Below are 24858 nucleotides of genomic sequence, written 5' to 3'. Positions count from 1 at the left end.
TGCCAGGGTATTCTGGTGAAATAATGTTCAGGTGTGGTTGTTGTGTGACATACAGATGAATGACAGAGGATGTGGGGGGGGTTACTTGAGGGCCTGTAAATCCCTCTGGAATGTTCAGAAATAGAGGGTGCCCCAGAATACCCTACAGGGCTTGTCATTCAGACAACCTAGGCCTCTGACACAGGTAGCACTACTCAGTAATAAACAACTCATTTTGAGTTTGTCCTTCCTTCCAAGCTCTGTTGCCGCCCATCAACAGATTCCGAATTTATTTTGATTGAACTATTATGTATTGACAACCTTGGACGGTGCTTTGCGTTCCGGTCTGGTATCCAAAAACAAGGGGGAAACAGTGAAACAAGAAGGCACAACTGTAGCCATTCAGAAGCTGCTGTGGGCAGAGAAAAAAAATAAAAAATCCCGTCTATCAGGTACAAGCCAACAGAGTCTGAACACACAGCTCATCCCGTCTATTAGGTACAAGCCAACAGAGTCTGAACACACAGCTCATCCCGTCTATTAGGTACAAGCCAACAGAGTCTGAACACACAGCTCATCCCGTCTATCAGGTACAAGCCAACAGAGTCTGAACACACAGCTCATCCCGTCTATCAGGTACAAGCCAACAGAGTCTGAACACACAGCTCATCCCGTCTATCAGGTACAAGCCAACAGAGTCTGAACACACAGCTCATCCCGTCTATTAGGTACAAACCAACAGAGTCATAACACACAGCTCATCCCATCTATTAGGTACAAGCCAACAGAGTCTGAACACACAGCTCATCCCATCTATCAGGTACAAGCCAACAGAGTCTGAACACACATCTCATCCCATCTATTAGGTACAAGCCAACAGAGTCTGAACACACAGCTCGTCCCATCTATCAGGTACAAGCCAACAGAGTCTGAACACACATCTCATCCCATCTATCAGGTACAAACCAGGTTGATAATAGAGCAACTGTTTCTTCATTACTGGAAACTGTTTTTATTGCACCATCAACCACAGCTGCTGTGCTACTACACTACACATAGTTCATAGACTGATAGGAGGCATTGTAGACTGGCTGACTGAAACACCATTGTAGACTGGCTGACACAAACAGCATTGTAGACTGGCTGACACAAACAGCATTGTAGACTGGCTGACTGAAACAGCATTGTAGACTGGCTGACTGAAACAGCATTGTAGACTGGCTGACTGAAACAGCATTGTAGACTGGCTGACTGAAACAGCATTGTAGACTGGCTGACTGAAACAGCATTGTAGACTGGCTGACTGAAACAGCATTGTAGACTGGCTGACTGAAACAGCATTGTAGACTGGCTGACTGAAACAGCATTGTAGACTGGCTGACTGAAACAGCATTGTAGACTGGCTGACTGAAACAGCATTGTAGACTGGCTGACTGAAACAGCATTGTAGACTGGCTGACTGAAACAGCATTGTAGACTGGCTGACTGAAACAGCATTGTAGACTGGCTGACTGAAACAGCATTGTAGACTGGCTGACTGAAACAGCATTGTAGACTGGCTGACTGAAACAGCATTGTAGACTGGCTGACTGAAACAGCATTGTAGACTGGCTGACTGAAACAGCACTGTAGACTGGCTGACTGAAACAGCACTGTAGACTGGCTGACACAAACAGCACTGTAGACTGGCTGACACAAACAGCACTGTAGACTGGCTGACACAAACAGCACTGTAGACTGGCTGACACAAACAGCACTGTAGACTGGCTGACACAAACAGCACTGTAGACTGGCTGACACAAACAGCACTGTAGACTGGCTGACACAAACAGCACTGTAGACTGGCTGACACAAACAGCACTGTAGACTGGCTGACACAAACAGCACTGTAGACTGGCTGACACAAACAGCACTGTAGACTGGCTGACACAAACAGCACTGTAGACTGGCTGACACAAACAGCACTGTAGACTGGCTGACACAAACAGCACTGTAGACTGGCTGACACAAACAGCACTGTAGACTGGCTGACACAAACAGCACTGTAGACTGGCTGACACAAACAGCACTGTAGACTGGCTGACACAAACAGCACTGTAGACTGGCTGACACAAACAGCACTGTAGACTGGCTGACTGAAACAGCACTGTAGACTGGCTGACACAAACAGCACTGTAGACTGGCTGACACAAACAACATTGTAGACTGGCTGACTGAAACAGCATTGTAGACTGGCTGACACAAACAGCACTGTAGACTGGCTGACACAAACAGCATTGTAGACTGGCTGACTGAAACAGCACTGTAGACTGGCTGACACAAACAGCATTGTAGACTGGCTGACTGAAACAGCATTGTAGACTGGCTGACTGAAACAGCATTGTAGACTGGCTGACTGAAACAGCATTGTAGACTGGCTGACTGAAACAGCATTGTAGACTGGCTGACTGAAACAGAACAAAAGCATTTTGGCTCATTTTGCCCATGAGAGGAAAATAGCACCAGAAAACTCAGATAAAATAACCATCACTGTTAGAGGTCGACCTCTAATCACTGTTACAAATAACCATCACTGTTACAGGTCGACCTCTAATCACTGTTACAAATAACCATCACTGTTACAGGTCGACCTCTAATCACTGTTACAAATAACCATCACTGTTAGAGGTCGACCTCTAATCACTGTTACAAATAACCATCACTGTTACAGGTCGACCTCTAATCATTGTTACAAATAACCATCACTGTTACAGGTCGACCTCTAATCACTGTTACAAATAACCATCACTGTTACAGGTCGACCTCTAATCACTGTTACAAATAACCATCACTGTTACAGGTTGACCTCTAATCACTGTTACAAATAACCATCACTGTTACAGGTCGACCTCTAATCACTGTTACAAATAACCATCACTGTTAGAGGTCGACCTCTAATCACTGTTACAAATAACCATCACTGTTACAGGTCGACCTCTAATCATTGTTACAAATAACCATCACTGTTACAGGTCGACCTCTAATCACTGTTACAAATAACCATCACTGTTACAGGTCGACCTCTAATCACTGTTACAAATAACCATCACTGTTACAGGTTGACCTCTAATCACTGTTACAAATAACCATCACTGTTACAGGTCGACCTCTAATCACTGTTACAAATAACCATCACTGTTACAGGTTGACCTCTAATCACTGTTACAAATAACCATCACTGTTACAGGTCGACCTCTAATCACTGTTACAAATAACCATCACTGTTACAGATCGACCTCTAATCACTGTTACAAATAACCATCACTGTTACAGGTCGACCTCTAATCACTGTTACAAATAACCATCACTGTTACAGGTCGACCTCTAATCACTGTTACAAATAACCATCACTGTTACAGATCGACCTCTAATCACTGTTACAAATAACCATCACTGTTACAGATCGACCTCTAATCACTGTTACAAATAACCATCACTGTTACAGGTCGACCTCTAATCACTGTTACAAATAACCATCACTGTTACAGATCGACCTCTAATCACTGTTACAAATAACCATCACTGTTACAGATCGACCTCTAATCACTGTTACAAATAACCATCACTGTTACAGATCGACCTCTAATCACTGTTACAAATAACCATCACTGTTACAGGTCGACCTCTAATCACTGTTACAAATAACCATCACTGTTACAGATCGACCTCTAATCACTGTTACAAATAACCATCACTGTTACAGGTCGACCTCTAATCACTGTTACAAATAACCATCACTGTTACAGATCGACCTCTAATCACTGTTACAGATCGACCTCTAATCACTGTTACAAATAACCATCACTGTTACAGGTCGACCTCTAATCACTGTTACAAATAACAAAGGATTTTATTGCAACGGTGTCCTTACCTCCAACACTGGCCCCGCCCCCAGAATGATCTGCTCCACCCCGCTGGCGAATCCCTTCTGGCTGAGGGCGGTCAGGTGGTGAATCAGGAAGTTGGTGCTCTGGGTCTTTCCCGAGCCGCTCTCCCCAGAGATGACGATGCACTGGTTCCTCCGCCGCTGCAGCATGGCGTGGTAGGCCACGTCCGCCACGGCGTAGATGTGCGGCTCCAGGTCTCCCAGAGCGTGGTTGTCGTACATCTTGACGTACTTGGGGTTATAGATGGGGAGGAACTGGAAGGGGTTAATGACGATGAGGATGCTGCCTACGTAGGTGTAAATCCTCTCCTGGCGGAAGCGCAAGCGTAGGTTGTCCAGCAGCGAGCGCTCGGTGAGCTCCGGCAGGCAGCACAAGTCGGCGTGGTCACCCCTGACCTCCTCCTGTGGCAACAGGCCACGCTCCGTCATGCGCCGGCGCTCCTCGGTCACACGCAGCCACATCTGCAGGCTGCCGCCGTAGTGGATGGAGCCATCCAGATTCTTCTGCCGCAGCAGGAAGCGGTAGTCCTCCCCGCCGCCCGAGCCCGAGCGCTGCTCCAGAGCCCCGCGGGGCCACAGCATCATCCGTTGGACGGGGCAGTCGCTGGGGTTCAGGATCCATTCTTCCCCGCCAAATTCCTTGACCTCGGCTAGCACGTAGCAGCGGTCGCGGTCCAGACGCAGGCGTTCCAGGCAGCGCTCGATGGCCTCGGCGGCCGTGGTGCTTTTACGGGCGCTGACGGGGCAGTAGATGGTGCCCTCGGCCAGGGAGCCCGGATAGATGCGCAGGGTAAACTCCGAGTCCTCGTAGCGTCCTCGCCTGCCCAGCGTGCCCACTCCGCCGATCCCGCCGCCGCCATCACGAGCGCTCATGGTGTCACAGGAGTTCCCATTAGCAGTCACTTGACCTCGCACGTCCTTCACTAGGCCGGATGGGAGACTGCCTCAAGACATCACCGCTGGAAGAGACAGAAATAGAGGGTTAGAGATGACAAGACAACACACAGAGAGGTTAACACTGTAAATCATTCATTTACTGAATCCACCACAAAATGTGCATTTCATATTATTATGTAATCTATGAAAAATGTCCAAATGAGTTTATAGCTGGCTGGCCAACATAAAGAGACTGGAACATTCAGGCATAACAGCATCTGGACTGACTAGATTACACTGCACAGCAGCAGCAGTCCATCCCCATGCCAAGACTAGCAGCTGCCAGCTTCTCCACTGAACACACAATAACACCATTCAAAACCTTAATATACACCCAAAAGTTCTGATGGGGTGACTGGTGTCCACAGAGAGAAGAGAAGAGCATTATGAGACAGTCAGAGACAAAACATCTGTCCAACTGGACTGTCCTAAACTCCTCAACACTTTGTGACAACTACTTATGTAAAAAGGCTTTATAAAATACATTTGATTGAAGGATGGACCATATAAATGGCCTAAAAAAATCGGTATAAACGTAGCATTAGTCAGTCTGTGTGTGTGTGCCTGCGTGCGTGCGTGTGTGTGTGTGTGTGTGTGTAAACCACTAAGCCCTCTATTGTCTGGGCTCCTCTCTCCTGTATACAGCTCATTCCCATGGAGACTATACTGAAACAGAAACCATCCACAATACCTCACACAGAGTGCACACAACTACAAAGGTAGCATAGATATTCAGGTATTCACTAGTGTTGTGTAATTTGTTTTGCATAGGCCAATGATGAGATTGACCACCTCCCTGTAGGCTGAGACCTGGCCGGGTGGTGCCAGGACAACAACCGCTCCCTCAACGTGACCAAGACAAAGGAGATGACTGTGGACTACAGGAAAAGGAGGACCAAGCACACCCCCATTCTCATCCACGGGGCTGTAGTGGAGCAGGTTGAGAGCTTCAAGTTTCTTGGTGTCCACATCACCAACAAACTATCATGGTCCAAACACACCAAGACATTCGTGAAGAGGGCACGACAACGCCTATTCCTCTCAGGAAACTAAAAAGATTTGGCATGGGTCCTCAGATCCTCAAAAGTTTCTACAGCTGCAACGTCGAGAGCATCCTGACTGGTTGCATCACTGCCTGGTACGGCAACTACTCAGCCTCCAACCGCAAGGCACTACAGAGGGTAGTGCGTACGGCCCAGTACATCACTGGGGCCAAGCTTCCTGACATCCAGGACCTCTATACCAGGCAGTGTCAGAGGAAGGCCTAAAAGAATTATCAAAGACTCCAGCCACCCTAGTCATAGACTGTTTTCTCTGCTGCGGCACGACAAGGGGTACCGGAGTGCCAAGTCTAGGTCCAAATGGCTTCTTAACAGCCATAAGACTCCTGAACATCTAATCAAATGGCTACGAAGACTATTTGCATTGCCCCCACCCTCATTTTTACACTGCTGCTACTCTGTTAATTATCCATGCATCTCTCTTTTATCTCTACCTACAAATACGTACATATTACCTCGACTAACCATTGCCCCCGCACATTGACTCTGTATGTAGCCTCGCTACTGTTATTTTTTTGTTGCTCCTTAATTATTTGTTATTTTTCAATCTTTCTTGTAATTAAAAAAAATGTGTTTTACTTTTCTTAAAAATGCATTGTTGGTTAAGCGCTGTTAAATAAGCATTTCACTGTAAGGCCTACCCCTGTTGTATTCGGCGCATGTGACAAACAACATTTGATATAATTCAAACTGGGCGTACAGTCGCGCTCTCCCGTATGTTGAGCCATTTGAATGTAAACTTTTTTGTTGTTAATTAAAATGCATTTTTGGGCAGAAATTCCATCTGGAACATGTGAACTTTTATGTGCCTTAATAACTAACTTGTATGCCATCTGTAAATATTAATAAAATTGTTAAATTACGAGCCTAGTTGTTTTAGCCGCAGAAAAAGCCAGCAGCCTTCCCGCTAGTCATGATTGGCTGAGATCATGAGTGGGCTGGACATGCAGAGAGATGAGTTCGGATTGGTCTGCCATGTAGCAGGCTTCTATCTGTAACATGAGCTGGTCAGTATGTGTAGGAAAGCCTTTCTAACGTTGTTGTTTTAGAAGATATCATCTAGTAGACTGTATAAGTGTTGCTCTCCACTTCCTGCAGGGCCGAGTTTTGAAATCAGTGGAATTAGAGTATGATAGCTAAGGAGATTCTGGCGTTTGATTGCAAACATGCAGACGGAGTCAAAAAGAGAACACACAGAAGGCTGTTGTATAAAACACCCGTCTCCGGATTACATCTTCAAACTGAGGGCAACCACGGCATCCGACACAGTGAGGGAGAAGCGTCCATCCATGTATACGAGTAAGATTGAATGTAGCTAGCTACATTCAGATATTACACATTTCTAATTTTTTCAGAAAGTCATTTTCATTTCTAGTGTACTGTTAGCTAGCGAGACAGCCAGCAAACATTAGCTAGCTATCTAATGTTACGTGTATGATCTGTGTAGTTATATTATTCATATCTCAGAGCCATTTGCATTGTTAGTTATAGCCTAATGTTAGCTAGCTAACATTGAACCTGGTTGGTTAGCTACCTGTAGACTCATGCAGGGTAGTAACGTCATGAGTTGGGATTATGGTTCATTGTTTAGCTAGCTAGCTACGTGTCTACATATGCAAGTAACCATTTCAATAGAATGTTCATGACGTCATTGCGACGACTGTCGATAGATAGGCTAAGGCTTTAGAGGGTGTGAACGATGCTGAATGGGTGTAGACAAAGAATTATTGAATGTCCGATACCAGAGTCAATGAGAACCATTTGCCATATGAACATGATTGTGTTTACCACAATTCCTCTCACAATGTATCAGCTAGAAACATACACAGATGCTGCTTTGTCAGTCCAATATATGGTGTTATTTCTGTTGCTAAGGACAAAACTGCTCCTGCCCATAAAAACCTGCATGTGGGGAGAAGAAAAATGAAAACAGGAAATGGAACAGGGAAGCATATAGGTGGCACGCCATCTCCAGCTGGGTCCTAATACAATGCTGCACCCTTCTCTCCAATTTCCTGCCGGCCTACATTCAACCCCCCCAACCAGGTTGTGAACAGCCTTGCCTGCATGCGTCCAACACACACACACCCCTGCTAACCAGATTGTGTAAGGCTGGGCACACACACACTGGGGGTATTAATGGTGCACTTCGCTGTGTGTGTGTGTGTGTGTGTGTGTGTGTGTGTCTGTGTCTGTGTGTGTGTGTGTGTGTGTGTGTGTGTGTGTGTGTGTGTGTGTGTGTGTGTGTGTGTGTGTGTGTGTGTCTGTGTGTGTGTATGGGTGTGTGTATGGGTGTGTGTATGTGTGTGTGTGTGTGTGTGTGTGTGTGTGTGTGTGTGTGTGTGTGTGTGTGTGTGTGTGTGTGTGTGTTGGGCTGTGTGTGTTGGGCTGTGTGTGACGGCCGGGTGGCGGAGCAGATGGCCAGTGCACTGCTTAAAGGATAGGGGTTAATAGATTTAGGGTTGGTCTCCCTCCGTGGCTGACTGGCTGGCCATGCCGAACCATGTTCACCACATCAGGTCAATCAACTAATGCTCTCCTCCAGGGAATCACCAGCCCTTAGCAATCACCGCAACTGTCTGGGGTCTAGAATCTCATCTCCAGTTTGGATTGGAGATGCACAATCCTTTTATTCACAGCTGAGGTAGAGGGGGGAGCTTGTGTCAGCCCAAGACTGAAGCTGATTATGGGGTGGAGTGCATTATGTTAGAGGAGTGTATGTTTGCAGGGTGGGTGGTAATTCTTAATGTACTGTGTATTGATTAGTAGTAGTACCGTACATGACAACTGTATATTCAATCAAATAAAACATACTATTCAGGTTAGAAACAGTGTAGAGTAGACCATACTCACTGATGATTACAACCAGCAATCCATTTCTAAACTGACATTAAAATTAAAACTATAGGCCCAAGTCAACACGTTCCTTCCAGCAGGAAAATGAGGCTGTAGTAGTATACTGTAAAGAACAAAGTGGCCTAGACACTCGTAACCCCATAACAACCCGTTCCACCGTCCACACACACTGATACAGTGTCAATATGAATGAGTGAACACACCCCGTACGGACAGGGACAGAATATCCCATTGCTGTTGCCGCATTCTGAAACTTATCCATTTGACTGGCAAACAAAAACTGAACAATCTTGCCATTTGCTGAAGCAAATGTCCTGAGACAGAGAGAAGAGAGAGGAGAGAAGAGAGATATACAGATAGACAAGGCCCTGCAAAGACAGAGAGACATAGAAAGACCCGAGAGACAGAGGGACATAGACAGAGAGAGAATGTCTAAGCCATGATGTAATGGTGCCTGAGGACAGTGAGAGCTGCCGCTGTTTGTGGGGACTAATAGAGGTCCCGTGGTGGACCTTTTCTATTGGTGGGTTCAGTGTGACCCAGCACACTAAACCCACAGGGACAAAAACGTCCCGCAGTGTGTGTGTGTCACTTTCCAAGTTCCCTCTACATTTCAGTCAGTAAAAAAACTGACTCATTAACAGGGAAACAATGGGAAAGGGTCACCCACTCGGAGGAGGGTAGAATGTATTAGTGCTGACTGATTAAATGGCTGTCGTTGTGAGAGAAGCGGAGGATGGAGTTGGGTCGGTTTAAGTTATTACATCATGGTTTTGAAAAGCTGTGTGTCATCAACCGCAAACACACCGACATCTGACCATGTCAGACAACGGTCATTGTTAGATCTCCTGTACCAGTTTATTAAGAATGTGTGTATGTATGCATTTACATGGCATAGCATATATGTTCTGGACCATGCATCACCTATAGTACTGCATTAGAACCTAATGGGGCGTGGAGAGCCAGACTCCTCCATTATATCTATACTGGTCATGTCCCTCTTCCTCTACAAGGGCTCCAGAGATGTGGGGAAAAAGCCACCAAACACAAAGTCAGCGAAAGGAAATTGCACTTTGGACACAAAACACATTGCAACAGTACATTCATACAGCCTTAAAGAAAAATGCATAGAACATGGCTTGTGAAAAACAGGCATGAAACACAGAACAGTCGACTAAGCTCAAAGCTCAATGTGCTAAGTGCTTTGGTTTGTCATAACTGGCAAAAACTCTGAGCAGCCAATAGCAAGCCTTCAATTAAAGCTCCTTATGTTTGGCATTATGGATTATGATAGAATACAGTCAGAGGGGAGAAGTCTTAATTAACCAAACGACTCAATTAATTTCCAAAATGAAGGTGGGGGGGGGGGGGGTGTTCTTTCGCTGGCAGTCCTGGGCGTTCAACCAGCGGGGGCAGAGAGGATCATGGGATATCTGGCTGAGTGAGAGGGGGTACAGTAAGCAGGGCAAGATCTGGTCACAAGAGCACAGTAATGAGTCTGGTGTTTGGTGGGAAAAGACAGTTGAGGAGTAACATAACACAGGACTGCTGTGTGTATGTGTGTATGTGTGCGCGTGACTCAGCGGCATTAGTTATGACCTTGTCAACAGGGATACTACAATTCAGCATGAAGTCAATGACTTCACAGTTATACTGTTAAGAGAGTATTAGTGAAGCAGTGTTATCGAGCCAAGCATTGAGTCAAAGACTTCTACAAGAGGGAGGGTCCGTCTGGTAGGCCACTTCTACAGGAGGGTCCGTCTGGTAGGCCACTTCTACAGGAGGGTCCGTCTGGTAGGCCACTTCTACAGGAGGGTCCGTCTGGTAGGCCACTTCTACAGGAGGGTCCGTCTGGTAGGCCACTTCTACAGGAGGGTCCGTCTGGTAGGCCACTTCTACAGGAGGGTCCGTCTGGTAGGCCACTTCTACAGGAGGGTCCGTCTGGTAGGCCACTTCTACAGGAGGGTCCGTCTAGTAGGCCACTTCTACAGGAGGGTATGTCTTGTAGGCCCGGGACATTGCAAAGCAAAACTTTGCCAAAATACAATAGTGACTTAATTCAACCACTAGTTTCTATCCAACTGGTTGACTGCATAGTCATCAGGGGGATGTTTTCCCTTTTGTCTTGCTTGACAGAAAGAAAATCTGCAGCTGCTGACACCGCAGCCAATGATTCTGTTACAAGTCAGCTCAGAGCGGTAACACTATTTGAATTGCAAATCATCCGTGTAACCTCCTCTTCAGTCTCCAACTCCTACAGTCTAATTTCACCGGTAGTCTTCAGTCTCCAACAGTCTAATCTCACCGGTAGTCTTCAGTCTCCAACTCCTACAGTCTAATCTCACCGGTAGTCTCCAGTCTCCAACTCCTACAGTCTAATCTCACCGGTAGTCTCCAGTCTCCAACTCCTACAGTCTAATCTCACTGGTAGTCTCCAGTCTCCAACTCCTACAGTCTAATCTCACCGGTAGTCTCCAGTCCCCAACTCCTACAGTCTAATCTCACCGGTAGTTAGACTTATTATACAAATAATTATAAACAAAACACAAGCAACAGTGTGCCAACACGTAGAATATTGTCTCATCATTTTCCAAGACTTCGTGTTCCCTCAAAAGGTCGACATTTCAAATATCTCTTTTCATACATTGTTCATTCCAGATCCAGAACAAAACACTGAGGTGGGACTTAGAACTTAAAGTCCACAGCACATATCCCAGTACAGGCTACAACATTGCGTTTGAACGCCTTCTCCCCAGAGTTTCAAGGTCATACCAAACATTCAAATGCCCTCATCTTTTGACTTGAAGAGGAACAGCAAGCATGAACGTGTGCCCCAACTCCTGAAGCAAACCGAGGTGTCTCCGAACCCAACCAATATACACTACATATCAGACATCTTCAATGTTATGAGTAGGTGGCGTTAAGCCACTGAGTCCCGCAATGTAAAAGAAGAAAAGTTTGTTTCCAAGACAGTTCTCAGTCTAAGCAGTCATGTTGTTGCTAAGTGCAGCTCTTTCAGGTCTTTAAAACAGAGAGTTGGTGTACAACCAATCTTCCAGTATGTTGAGTGTTTCTCTGTAGTGAAGAGTAGTGCTTCAGCTAGTTAGCAGATCTCCACAAGTGCAGCAGTGCACTCACATCTCCAGACATTCCATACCGGGAAGGACCGAGTGTGCCACAAACGTTTCCAGTCACACTGACCATATGTGTGTTGCGTTGTGACTGTCTCCCCCTCTCTCTCACACAGCCCTTATTCTGGCCTCATGACAAGGAAGTGTGTGTCTGTGTGTGTGTGTCAGCGGCCTATCAAAACACACCACAGCCCTATACAGTGGGAAGTAAGCATGTGCTCTCCTTCGCCCTCTCTTCTACTGTCTATTCTTTGTCCTTGCCGGTCTATATCCTCTCAGCTCGTCTTCAATCCAATCCTTTACTATTTTTTTCCCTTTGCCCTCTTTTTCTTCTTCCCCTGAAATGAGAGCTCAAATCAAAGTTTGTCACGTGCGCCTAATACAACCTTACAGTGAAACGCTTACGTACAAGTCCTAACCAACAGGGCAATTTTTAAGTTCAAAAAAAGGTATTAGGTGAACAATAGATAAGGAAATAAAAAAACTGTAAAAAGACAATAAATAATAACAGTAGTGAGGCTATATAGAGTAGCGAGGCTATATACAGGTACCGGTTAGTCGGGCTAATTTGCTGTTGTTCTGGGATTGATTTGCACTTTTCACTTCATCTCTAGGAGACAGAACGTGTCTCCTTCCTTAGCGATATGATGGCTGCGTGGTCCCATGGTGTTTATAATTGCGTACTATTGTTTGTACAGATGAACGTGGTACCTTCAGGCGTTTGGAAATTGCTCCCAAGGATGAACCAGACTTTAAAGGCACAGTCAACTTAGCGTATGTAAACTTCTGAACCCACTGGAATTGTGATACAGTGAATTATAAGTGAAATAATCTGTCTGTAAACAATTGTTGGAAAAATTATTTGTGTCATGCACAAAGTAGATGTCCGAACCGACTTCTATAGTTTTTTTTTTATTTTTATTTTTTCTGGGGGGTGGATCAGCTTAATATTGCGGAAAGAATGTTGCTTCCAATGTAATTGTCTGCATCATTTCCAATCCCCCATATTTTTTTGGGCAAATATATATATCCATTCACATATGCATACATATACACATATATACATACACATACCTACATAGACATACATACTTTTTTTAAAGAGTATACCTTTATTATTATTCCCCGCAAACCCTACCACCGATCCCCCAATTGGAGTAAACTGATAAACATTTCTGTTTTTACCTTCAATTTATACATCTTATACACATTTTACAGACACAGTCTACTTTATAATAGTTCTCTCTTGTTTGTTCTTAGTCCTTCCTCTATTTCTGTTGTCCATCCAGTTTGATTTCCACTTGTAACTGTGCTATTTCACAATAGCTCCGCACCTATACACATTTCACAGATCCCGTATGCCCTACATTGTTTATCTTGTTATTAGTCCCACCCTTCAGTTCCACTCAACCTTTCCCATCTATCTTCCAACATCATCCATTTCGGATTTTTATTTGCCATTTATTTTTCAACTGTGCTGTGATGCTTCACAAAAGATTTGAATCTTCCTATTCTCATAGCTTCCACGGATTGTAAATTAAAAATAAACATTTTTGCTAAAATAATTATTATATTATTGATTGATTGACTATGGCTTTTCAGATCCCCCAGTATTGCGATCTGTAGCGTTAGTTCTACGCAAATGTTGCAATTCTTCCACCATTCCTGGACCTGTGACCAAAAACGAGCTACATTTAAATTTAGCAGCAGCATACCACCCTGCATACCACTACTGGCTTGCCTCTGAAGCTAAGCAGGGTTGGTCCTGGTTGGTCCCTGGATGGGAGAACAGATGCTGCTGGAAGTGGTGTTGGAGGGCCAATAGGAGGCACTCTTTCCTCTGGTCTAAAAAATATCCCAATGCCCCAGGGCAGTGATTGGGGACACTGCCCTGTGTAGGGTGCCGTCTTTCGGATGGGACGTTAAACGGGTGTCCTGACTCTCTGAGGTCATTAAAGATCCCATGGCACTTATCGTAAGAGTAGGGGCGTTAACCCCGGTGTCCTGGCTAAATTCCCAATCTGGCCCTCAAACCATCATGGTCACCTAATAATCCCCAGTTTACAATTGGCTCATTCATCCCCCTCCTCTCCCCTGTAACTATTCCCCAGGTCGTTGCTGCAAATGAGAACGTGTTCTCAGTCAACTTACCTGGTAAAATAACGGTAAAATAAAAATAAATAAAAAACATGCGGACAATACCAAAATAAATGGTCTAATGACTCTGCCTCCTCACAGCAGAATCTACAGAGCTGGGAAGATTGTATCCCCCATATATATAACATTATATTAGTTGCAAGAATTTTGTATAATAATTTAAATTGAAAAATTTGAAGTTTTGAATCCGGCGTTGTTTTGCGTATCAATTCATAAACCATGTGCCATGGAATGGGTACATCAAAAATCTCTTCCCATTTTGCAATTTATATGGCACAGCTGTAAGTTTTTTTGGTCCTTAAATGAAATTGGTATATGTTTTTATTTATCACACTTTTCTTTAACCATTTATGTTCTTTAATATAGGGCCGACATACAAGTTCCTTACTTTTATCCCCTTCCACCTGCCTCTTCCATTTTTGTGGTAATGCTGCAATCGACTTCTATAGTTTGTTAACAAGAAATTTGTGGAGTTTTAATGACTCTAACCTAAGTGTATGGAAACTTCCTGAGCGGGAATAGGCTTTGTCGTGCCCTCTTTACGACTGGCTTGGTGTGTTTGGACCATTCTAGTTGGTTGGTGATGTGGACACCAAGAAACTTGAAGCTATCAACCGGCTCCACTACAGCCCCGCCGATGAGAATGGGGGCGTGCTCGGTCCTCCTTTTTCTGTAGTCCACAATCATCTCCTTAGTCTTGGTTACGCTGAGGGATAGGTTGTTATTCTGGCACCACCCGGCCAGGTCTCTGACCTCCTCCCTATAGACTGTCTCGTCGTTGTCGTGATCAAGCCTACCACTGTTGTGTCGCCTGCAAACTTAATGATGGTGTTGGAGTCGTACCTGGCCACGCAGTCGTGGGTGAACAGGGAGTACAGGAGGGGACTGAGCACGCACTCTTGTGGAGCTCCAGTGTTGAGGATCAGCGTGGCAGATGTGTTGCTACATACCCTCACCACCTGGGGGCGGGCCGTCAGGAAGTCCAGGATCCAGTTGCAGAGGGAGGTGTTTAGTCCCAGGATCCTTAGCTTAGTGATGAGCTTTGAGGATACTATGGTGTTCAACGCTGAGCTGTAGTCAATGATTAGCATTTTCACGTAGGAGTTCCTTTTGGCTAGCAGATCAGGTAGATGCTCTGTTTGCAGAGCAAATAGTTCTCTGTGGTGGTGGGCACAGTGAGACCAGTAGTGGGTGCTTTTGTGGGATAATATCCCCACAACCAAGACATGAGGCTCCTGAATCTCCACACCATGTCTAATTCAAACACGGTCTCTGCCTAGCTCCGTCTATTGCTCCCTAGCTAAATGTAGGCCAACCCTTTATATGTGACCGTTTTCACTCAACCTTGTGCTCCATACTTCAATCAATGTCACACCAACACAAGTCTTTCAATGTTTGTAACATAGTCTAAACGCATTGCCAGAACCATTACTGCAATTGAAGTTGAAATCGTCAAGTTTAAGCTGTAAAGTGTTTGACCTACAAGATGTACAAGATCAAAGTAAACTACGTGAACAGACAACTGCTAGTAGCTCATTAGTGAATCCAAGCAGATTTGAGTTAAGAGAGGGTCTCAAGGGGAGAACAGACGTCCTGCTAATAGTACACTTCTAAAGTGGTGCGCTGGCAACTTCTAAAACACCCTTAGTAAATCCAATAGCGGGCTCTAAAAACACAGCTCTCTGAGGTGAAACTCACGGCTAACCAATCCAATAGCGGGCTCTAAAAACACAGCTCTCTGAGGTGAAACTCACGGCTAACCAATTAAATACGGGAAGAGGTAAACACACAAAGACCTCAAGTCATTTTTGCTTGTAGCTAAATGTTTTTTGTTCCATGTCCTTGACCTTGTTTTAAGATGTGTATGTCATTGTTTGCTGCCACATAATCCATTTTACAATGTTAAAGGTTGAAAATGTAGCATACCTGGTGGGCTAGCAGGATATTGCCTCTTCCAGTAAGGGCCTAATTCAATCAAATATGTAAAGTGAATAAACAGATAACCAGTGGAAAACAAAGAAATTCTACATAATTCAGGGACACTGTCATGCTGGGCTGGAAAGGTTCAGGTTGTATTCAACTTTTGGGTTGAAAAGGTATGTTCTCCAGACTTTGATGAATTACATGTAAAGAAAGTGTCAGTCATCTACACTGAATAAACATGTGGACTCCTTACAGCCACAGAGAAAACAACACAACCATGGCCTCTCAGAACTTTGTTAAGGCGTCAACTGATGCTCTGATATAAACACACTATCAAAAGCTCTTGATCAAACGACAGCCAGGAATTATGTGAGAAGAGCCAAAGAGAGATGAAACAGTTATAGTAGCTCTACTTTGATGCAGTCTCTTTGATTCACTGCCAGGACCTTAACACAGGGCTTGTCATAAACTATTTGTGTACAGCGTATGAACTGTGAGCTGGAAGGAGACACCTGAGTCAGCAGGCCAGGGTCAGCGAGAGGAGAGGAAACATGGCTGCCCCACGCCTTCATAGCCAACAGAAACACTGCCACTGTGCCAAGTCACTTAAAGGGCCGCGCCGTCACCGGCTCCTCCTCTGAGTGGGAACAGAGATCCTTCAGCCTCCTCGACTTGGCCAAGAGGTTAACTCTTTGATGAAGGGGAAACAGGATGAGATTGGTGCCTGTATGTCACACCTTCACCTCTGCCTACTTGAAGTTCCTTCCTCAATAAATATTGGTGCCCTGTTTACAACTACATAGATAAGATATCACAAATACCTTAGTAATTCAATCACAATGTTTGGGCTAACACAAAGTGCAATAACGCTAACCTGTTAACCTAGCAGGGTAGCATGCTAGCATGTGGATAACCCAACTGACACATCCCTTCCAAACTTCACCGTTCTCACTGTAATTACAGCCAAAGGCTCCCTGGGCCTGTGTGCACGACACAGCACAGAGATAATAACGGGTATTCTAAATGAAATACAACTGCCATGCTAACTCTCTCCACATGCCTGCTATAATAGGAACATGCTTGCCTTACACTGAACGCTGACAGGTGTGTGGTGGTGGCACAATTGTGGATTTGCACTCGTACACAAATATGAAGTTGTCTCGCTGAGGAGGCCCGGAGGATTTTGTTTGGTGGGTCAGGGTGACAGTGCCATGTGTCACTGCTAAAATAAGAGCCGAGATTGTACTAATAATAGCACCAGCATGGCCAGTCCAGTTAGCACAGTGTGTGGTCACAGAACAAGGAGCGCTCGCTCGCTAGACAAAGGGGGAAGATGTACTAGGAATGATCGGTTGCTAGACTGTGCTGATCCTGTTCAGAATTGCTCTAATGCCACATTCAAAGAAGAAAACAGAATTATGAGATTACAATAAAATATGTATATAAATAAACGGCCTATCGTTAAATGTAAAGGTGGAAAGAAATGGGAGAGCAATCCCACCACAGAGTCAAGCCTAAATTGCTTTTTTATAGCCTTGTAAAACTTGCAACTCTTGAAGAAAGACATCCGGGTCTGGCCAGTGACAAGCCAGGACAAACGGATTCTGTAGCAGGAAGAGCATGTCACTACTTAGCCAAGAATAACTACACCCGTAGCCATGTGTATAGCCATGTTCATTGATTTCTTAATGTTGACTTTATAATGAAAGGACACCATTTCATTTCAGCAGTTAAATGTTAATGTCACCTAGTAGTCCACTGGTCAACAAAGACTCCAACTTTGAAGAATAAGGCAGCTTAACCTAAATCAAAGATGGCCACCATAATAGTGTTCTCTAATGAGCAAATCTTTGTAACTCTTGAGGTAGGTCGCAGGACTTCCATTTCTATCAACATGGCCAGCCTTCAATTGGCTATGCTGTCCCCTCTCTACATACAGTAAGGGGATGGCTCATGGGCCTTTCAGAAAATACTAGGTCACTCTCGGCCAAACAATCCAACAGACTTTGTCATGCCAGTGAACTCAAAGGCAGGTTCCTGAAAGGAACTGCTATTAATACCACTGAAGGGGTTTGCATGGAAAAGAGCGCTGGAGACAGGGAGAGTAAACAGGACCACCCCTGCGTGGTTGCAATGGCGAGGCCTACTTCCTTCATCCACTCCCAGGACAATGACCCCGGCATGGGCGAAGCAGGAAGCGTGGTTCAGGGGGCTTCTCCACAACAACAACACCGTGACATTGTTACGGCTCCCTTTCCACTTTCTACTGATAGCAAAGCATGAACCTCATTATGAACTTTTAAGTGTCCTGTTTGATGCTACAAGGTTCCCAGTTTGAGGAACTTTAACTCATTGGGGGTCAAATTGATGTCGTATGTCAACGTTTAACATCTAGCTACAAAATCGTAGCCAACAGGGGTGCTTAAACTCCCTGCCATTTAAGTCAGAAAAGAGAAGATTACACAAAATACTATGACAAAAGAGGAAATAAAACATCCATGTCTGCCTCTGACCTACAACAGACAGGAACATGATCAAACAGGACATCCCAACCGGAGAGGGATTCTCACAGCAGACAGCCAACTGTGAGGAGACTGCCAGAGCTTCTTGTCAACAGACACTACCTAGAAAACAGTACGGATGGACAGACTGCCAAACAGGTCCGTGGGTCAGACAGCATGTGAGCTTTTTTTGGAGGACTCTCACCATTCCCACGCTCCTCTGACTGGCTGCAGACAGAGCACCGGCGTAGGACGTAGATAGGGCTATAGACACCTGTCAGGAACCTGGGAGAATAACACACAGAGATCTGGGCCTTTCCAAACCTCTCTCGCCAAACCTCCACTCTCTCTAACCCTAACCCAGAAGAATACAACACATACCAGAACTCTTGCCCTTTCCAAACCTCTCTGGCTGGTTCTCACTGTCGTCCAGTCGCTCTCTCCCACACCATCCGTCTCCAACTCAGTCTCTCACTCTGTCCCCCCCCCCCCCCTTCTATCTCCCCTCTCTGTCCATCTCCCCCTCTGATTGTGTCTCTGTCACAGCTGAAAGGTGAGAGTTCTATAGTTAGTTATATAGTGATATAGTGACCATGTGAAATCATTCAGAACTAGACACAGTAAGAGGTGATGATAGAGGGCATTCCAACAGTAAACCATTAAAGGATGCCAATCATACCATACAACCAAATAAGTATGAGGTAGCCTGATCCTAATAGGCTGCGTTTACACAGGCAGTCCAATTCTGATTTTTTGACCAATCACATCAGATCTTTTCACATCAGATATTTTTCAGAGCTGATCTGATTGGTCAAAAGACCAATTAGTGAAAAAAATGCAGAATTGGGCTGCCTGTGTAAACGCAGCCATGGTGTCAGAGATATCAGTATCATCTGGATGAAGACTTGGCAAGAACAACATCTGTGTTACAAATGGAACTTAATCATTAACAGCATGAATCTGCTACACTGGGGTATTAACTTACTTTAACATTAGTATAGGGGAGGAGTAGGATGTTCCTTTCTCAGGAAAGAGAAAGCTGTCAAAATTGGCCATTCTCTAATCTCCAGACAGTTGTGGATTTCTTTGGCAACACATTTTATAAAAAATAAAGACATGGGGGAACTAGCTGGCATGGAATATATAGTCATCACACAGATTTATTTAAAAACATTTCCTGGTAAAGCCGCTCATCAATTCATACTGGAAAGAAGTTCAGTGTGTGGGGCAGGAAGCCCACAGCAACTGAATAAAGAACACCCGCGAGCTCATGTGTAGCTGGCTTGTACACCTCTTTAGAAGTTTGCCAAGTCTAACCACTAGAAAGGTATCACCTCAAGCACAAATCTGTCTGGTGGTGAGCTGCATGGCAAATGACTGTATGATGCCAAGCAGGGTCGGGGTCAATTCCATTTCAATTCAGAAAGTAAAACCTATTCCAATTCTCTTCCATGAGGAAAATGTACTCTAAAGAGAACTTCAGTGTTCTTCTTGAATTGAAATGGAATTGACCCCAATCCTGATGCCAACAGCCTCTACTGTGAAAGTCGGGAACCACTCGACTCTAGAGGAGTGAGTGGGGCGATGTCAGAGCATCCACTCCGCCGGTGCTAAAAAGCAAGCAGCTGGGGTTGGTCAGAGGGAGAAAAAGCAGCAGAGAGGGAGTGGAGAGGAGGGTGAAGAAGAAGACACAGGGAGGTTACTGTAGGAGGTATCAGTGACCTGGATTACACACACTCCATTTCCCTATAAGAATGGTATCCATTAGGCCAAGGCCTGGTTCAGCTCAGCAGGTCCTGGCCTGGGGCAAGGCAGCTTCAAGGACAAGAGGAGGAGGAGCTGGGCACCAGCGGGTGGACTCCTCCAGACACAGTGGCTGGTAAATACACACGCTCACACCGAGTACGTTTATATGCACAGTAATAATTTGATATTTAACTGATTATGGCAGTAGACAGATTATGCAATAGTCATGTAAACACCTTACTCTGCAATTAAAACACCTGGTTTTCTGAGAAATCGTTCTAATCATTAGGACATGTAAACACCTTAAATCGGCGTTCCAACAGTGTATTTGATCTGCGCATGTGCAAGCCCCAGCCGAGTGCGAGTGAAGCACCCTCTATAGTGCTAGTGAAGTGAGTTTGGAACAACTGAATGTATGCCTCTTAGAAATAGTTCACATACAAACATTATATGTCCGAACTCATAATCAAATATGCTTCCCAAAAATAAAACAGTCGCTTTGGTAGAACATTTATTTTGATTGGTGATTTTTTGCATTTATCAGAGTGCCGTCAGGTAGCCTGATTTCAGATGGCTCCATGGAAACAGGATTATTATTATTAGGGAAATCGTTCTTCTTACCAAGCATGTAGAGTGCCTTGCAAAAGTATTCAACCCCCTTGGCATTTTTCCTATTTTGTTCCCTTACAACCTGTAATTTAAAAATTTATTTTTATTTGGATTTCATGTAAATGGACATACACAAAATAATCCAAATTGGTGAAGGGAAAAAAATTACTTAATTTAAAAAAAAAATTAAAAGTGGAAAAGTGGTGCGTGCATATGTATTCACCCCCTTTGCTATGAAGCCCCTAATTAAGATCTGGTACAACCAATTACCTTCAGAAGTGTAAGTCTAAGTGTCTGCAACACCACTAAGCAAGGGGCACCACCAAGCAAGCGGCACCATGAAGACCAAGGAGCTCTCCAAACATGTCCGGGACAAAGTTGTGGAGAAGTACAGATCAGGGTTGGGTTATAAAAAAATATCAGAAACTTTGAGCACCATTAAATCCATTATTAAAAAATGGAAAGAATATGGCACCACAACAAACCTGCCAAGAGAGGGCCGCCCACCAAAACTCACAGACCAGGCAAGGAGGGCATTAATCAGAGGCAACAAAGAGAACAAAGATAACCCTGGAGGAGCTGCAAAGCTCCACAGTGGAGATTGGAGTATCTGTCCATAGGACCACTTTAAGCTGTACATTTTACAGAGCTGGGCTTTACAGAAGAGTGGCCAGAAAAAAAGCCATTGCTTAAAGAAAAAAATAAGCAAACACATTTGGTGTTCGCCAAAAGGCATATGGGAGACTCCCCAAACATATGGAAGAAGGTACTCTAGTTAGATGAGACTAAAACTGAGCTTTTTGGCCATCAAGGAAAATGCTATGTCTGGCGCAAACCCAACACCTCATAACCCTGAGAACAACATCCCCACAGTGAAGTATGGTGTTGGCAGCATCATGCTGTGGGTATGTTTTTCATCTGCAGGGACTGGGAAACTGCTCAGAATTGAAGGAATGATGGATGGTGCTAAATACAGGGAAATTCTTGAAGAAAACCTGTTTCAGTCTTCACGAGATTTGAGACTGTGACGGAGGTTCACCTTCCAGCAGGACAATGACCCTAAGCCTACTGCTAAAGCAACACTTGAGTGGTTTAAGGGCAAACATTTAAATGTATTGGAATGGCCTCGTCAAAGCCCAGACCTCAATCCAATTGAGAATCTGTGGTATGACTTAAAGATTGCTGTACGCCAGCGGTACCCATCCAACTTGAAGGAGCTAGAGCAGTTTTGCCCTGAAAAATGAGCAAAAATCCCAGTGACTAGATGTGCCAAGCTTATAGAGACATACCCCAAGAGACTTGCAGCTGTAATTGCTGCAAAAGGTGGCTCTACAAAGTATTGACTTGGGGGGGGGGGGGGGGGTGAATAGTTATGCACGCTCAAGTTCTTTCTTGTCTTACAAGAAAAAATATTTTGCATCTTCAAAGTGGTAGGCATATTGTATGAATCAAATGATACAAACCCCCCAAAAATCTATTTTAATTCCAGGTTGTAAGGCAACAAAATAGGAAAAATTCCAAGGGGGGTGAATACTTTAGCAAGCCACTGTATATGTTTTAATCAAACTATTATATTAAATCAGATTATCAACAAACAAAAAAGAATATATATTTTTTAATCGCATTGTGTGCATGTAACCGTTCTCACTAACACGCAAGCGCACACAAATTCAAATAAAATGTTATTGGTCACATACACGTGATCAGCGGGTGTAGCGAAATGCTTGTGCTTCAAGCTGCGAAAATCCAGTAATATATGTAACGGATGTGAAATGGCTAGCTAGTTAGCGGGTACGCGCTAGTAGTATTTTAATCAGTTACGTCACTTGCTCTGAGACTTTAAGTAGGGTTTCCCCTTGCTCTTGCCCGGATCACTGGTTGCTGCAGAAAAGGAGGAGGTTGAAAGGGCTTTTGTGGAGCGATGGGTAACGCTGCTTCGTGGGTGACTGTTGTTGATGTGTGCAGAGGGTCCCTGGTTCGCGCCCGTGTCGGGGCGAGGGGACGCCGTAAAGTTATACTGTTACATTGATGCTGTTGACCCGGATCACTGGTTGCTGCGGAAAAGGAGGAGGTTGAAAGGGGGGTGAGTGTAACGGATGTGAAATGGCTAGCTAGTTAGCGGGTACGCACTAGTAGCATTTCAATCAGTTACGTCACTTGCTCTGAGACTTTAAGTAGGGTTTCCCCTTGCTCTGCAAGGGCCGCGGCTTTTGTGGAGCGATGGGTAACGACGCTTCGTGGGTGTCAGTTGCTGATGTGTGCAGAAGGTCCCTGGTTCGCACCCGGGTCGGGGCGAGGGGACGACGTAAAGTTTATACTGTTACATATATAACAAATTACACAACATATAGACAATACACACAAATCTAAGCAGGAATGAATTAAGACTATATAAATACGGACGAGCTATGTCAGAGCGGAACGGACTAAGATACAGTAGAATAGTATAGAATACTATATACACATGAGATGAGTAATGCAAGATATGAACAATGCAAGTTCACAGCGGTCTGCTGAGGACTTCTGCTCCCATTACAGTGCCAGAGATACAACCTGCCTTGAATATTCAGTGTCAACAGATCTGAACTGATAAATGGTCTGTTTCCTGCTCGATGCCTCCGTCAGTCTTTGGAATGATGCGGTCATGCAACCGACTGAACACAAACAGTCTTTAGACCTGCAGGGTATGAAGATCTGAATCAAACTAACCATCACAGTCAATTAACTGTGTTGATGTTGATCGAATTATCTGCAGGATGATTCCTTTGTGAGGCATTAATTACATAACCACAGTGCAGTTGTCACTTGTGATGTCTTGATTCATAACTGTATCCCATACTATGGACAAATTATAAAAGGACAATTTTGCTTAACGTTTAAAAAAGACTTAGTGTACCTTTACAGACAAACAAACATGCCCGTAACTCGATGCATTCAAGGGGTATATGACTGTGCTAGAGAACTTCATTGCCTGGCTCTTGCGGTCATATAATACGACCATTATTCTGCATTGTGAATTGACGTGGAATTGTATGATTTTTCTTATCGTAAAAAAGAAAGGCTACACACATTTAAAGTAAACGTTTAAAAACAGCATTTAAAAAAACAAAAACGTTTTCCATTAAAAACGATTAGAAAAATCATAAAATTCGACGTCAATTTACAATGCAGAATAATGGTCACATTATATGACCGCTAGAGCCAGGCAATGAAGTTCTGTACCACTGTCATATACCCCTTGAATGCACCCAGCTACGGCATGTTTGTTTGTCTGTCTGTAAAGGTACACTAAGGCTTTTTAAATGCGGTCACGAAACCTCTGGAGATAGTTTCGAAGCGCCACTGAACGGGTATTTTACTTGTCTGTAAAGGAATGCAGCTTCTGAAGCGTGACTAACGTCCATCACTAGGCAACCAAAACTGTCAATCAAATCATCTCAAACTACCTGCGCGCAGCCTGCCTGTTTGTTAAATACTGTGATTTAAATCAAGACATTTAGTAGAAAGAAGACATCTTATGCTAGGAATCGACTCGTAAGATTCAGTATTTTTGTAACGGAGTAGACTGATTTAGTTTCCAACACTTCCAAGAACACTTGCATCTTTCATATAGAGCTAGCGAGGGACAGAGAGAGGAGAGGAGCACATTACAGGCAGGTCGGTTTTCTCTAGAAGGCACAGACTTTGGTCAAAATGTACTTTTCGTAGGTTTAGGAAAACTTATGCAGCAGGTTAGGAAAATTAACGTAGCAGGTTAGGATAATTTGATAAAGGATAGGGGGGGTAGCTGAAATGCAAAAAATATACACTTTTTACGACAAATTTGACAAAAGATGTATCCCTTCTAGACACATCCAGGCACGTTGGCCACCAGGCAGACAGGAGTCAGAAGGCACTAGAGGCCTATCTAGCAGCAATCAAAAGCTGTATCTTGCAATGGAATGCTGTATTTCGCAATTTCTTGACTGGCAATGTTTTGCAACTTCAGTAAAGCAGGGCCCATCATCAATTAATAGGTTAGGATATTCTACAAG

At 44.4% G+C, this 24858-nt stretch overlaps 1 protein-coding gene across 3 annotated transcripts in view; it reads right to left on the bottom strand.

Annotated features, from left to right (window-relative positions):
* myo9aa (myosin IXAa) overlaps positions 1-24858 on the bottom strand; it is a 152013-nt gene that overhangs the window by 115692 nt on the left and 11463 nt on the right. For all 3 annotated transcript variants that reach the window (XM_055921739.1, XM_055921737.1, XM_055921738.1), the window contains exon 2: positions 3890-4863. In XM_055921739.1, coding sequence (XP_055777714.1) covers positions 3890-4777 — 888 coding nt within the window. In that variant the 5' untranslated portion in view covers positions 4778-4863. The remainder of the gene's footprint in view (positions 1-3889; positions 4864-24858) is intronic.

This window comes from Salvelinus fontinalis, chromosome 4, assembly GCF_029448725.1.
Source record: "Salvelinus fontinalis isolate EN_2023a chromosome 4, ASM2944872v1, whole genome shotgun sequence".
In the NCBI taxonomy this organism is placed as follows: domain Eukaryota; kingdom Metazoa; phylum Chordata; class Actinopteri; order Salmoniformes; family Salmonidae; genus Salvelinus; species Salvelinus fontinalis.
Note: the sequence above shows the minus strand (reverse complement) of the source record. Positions and strands in the feature narration are given on the sequence as shown.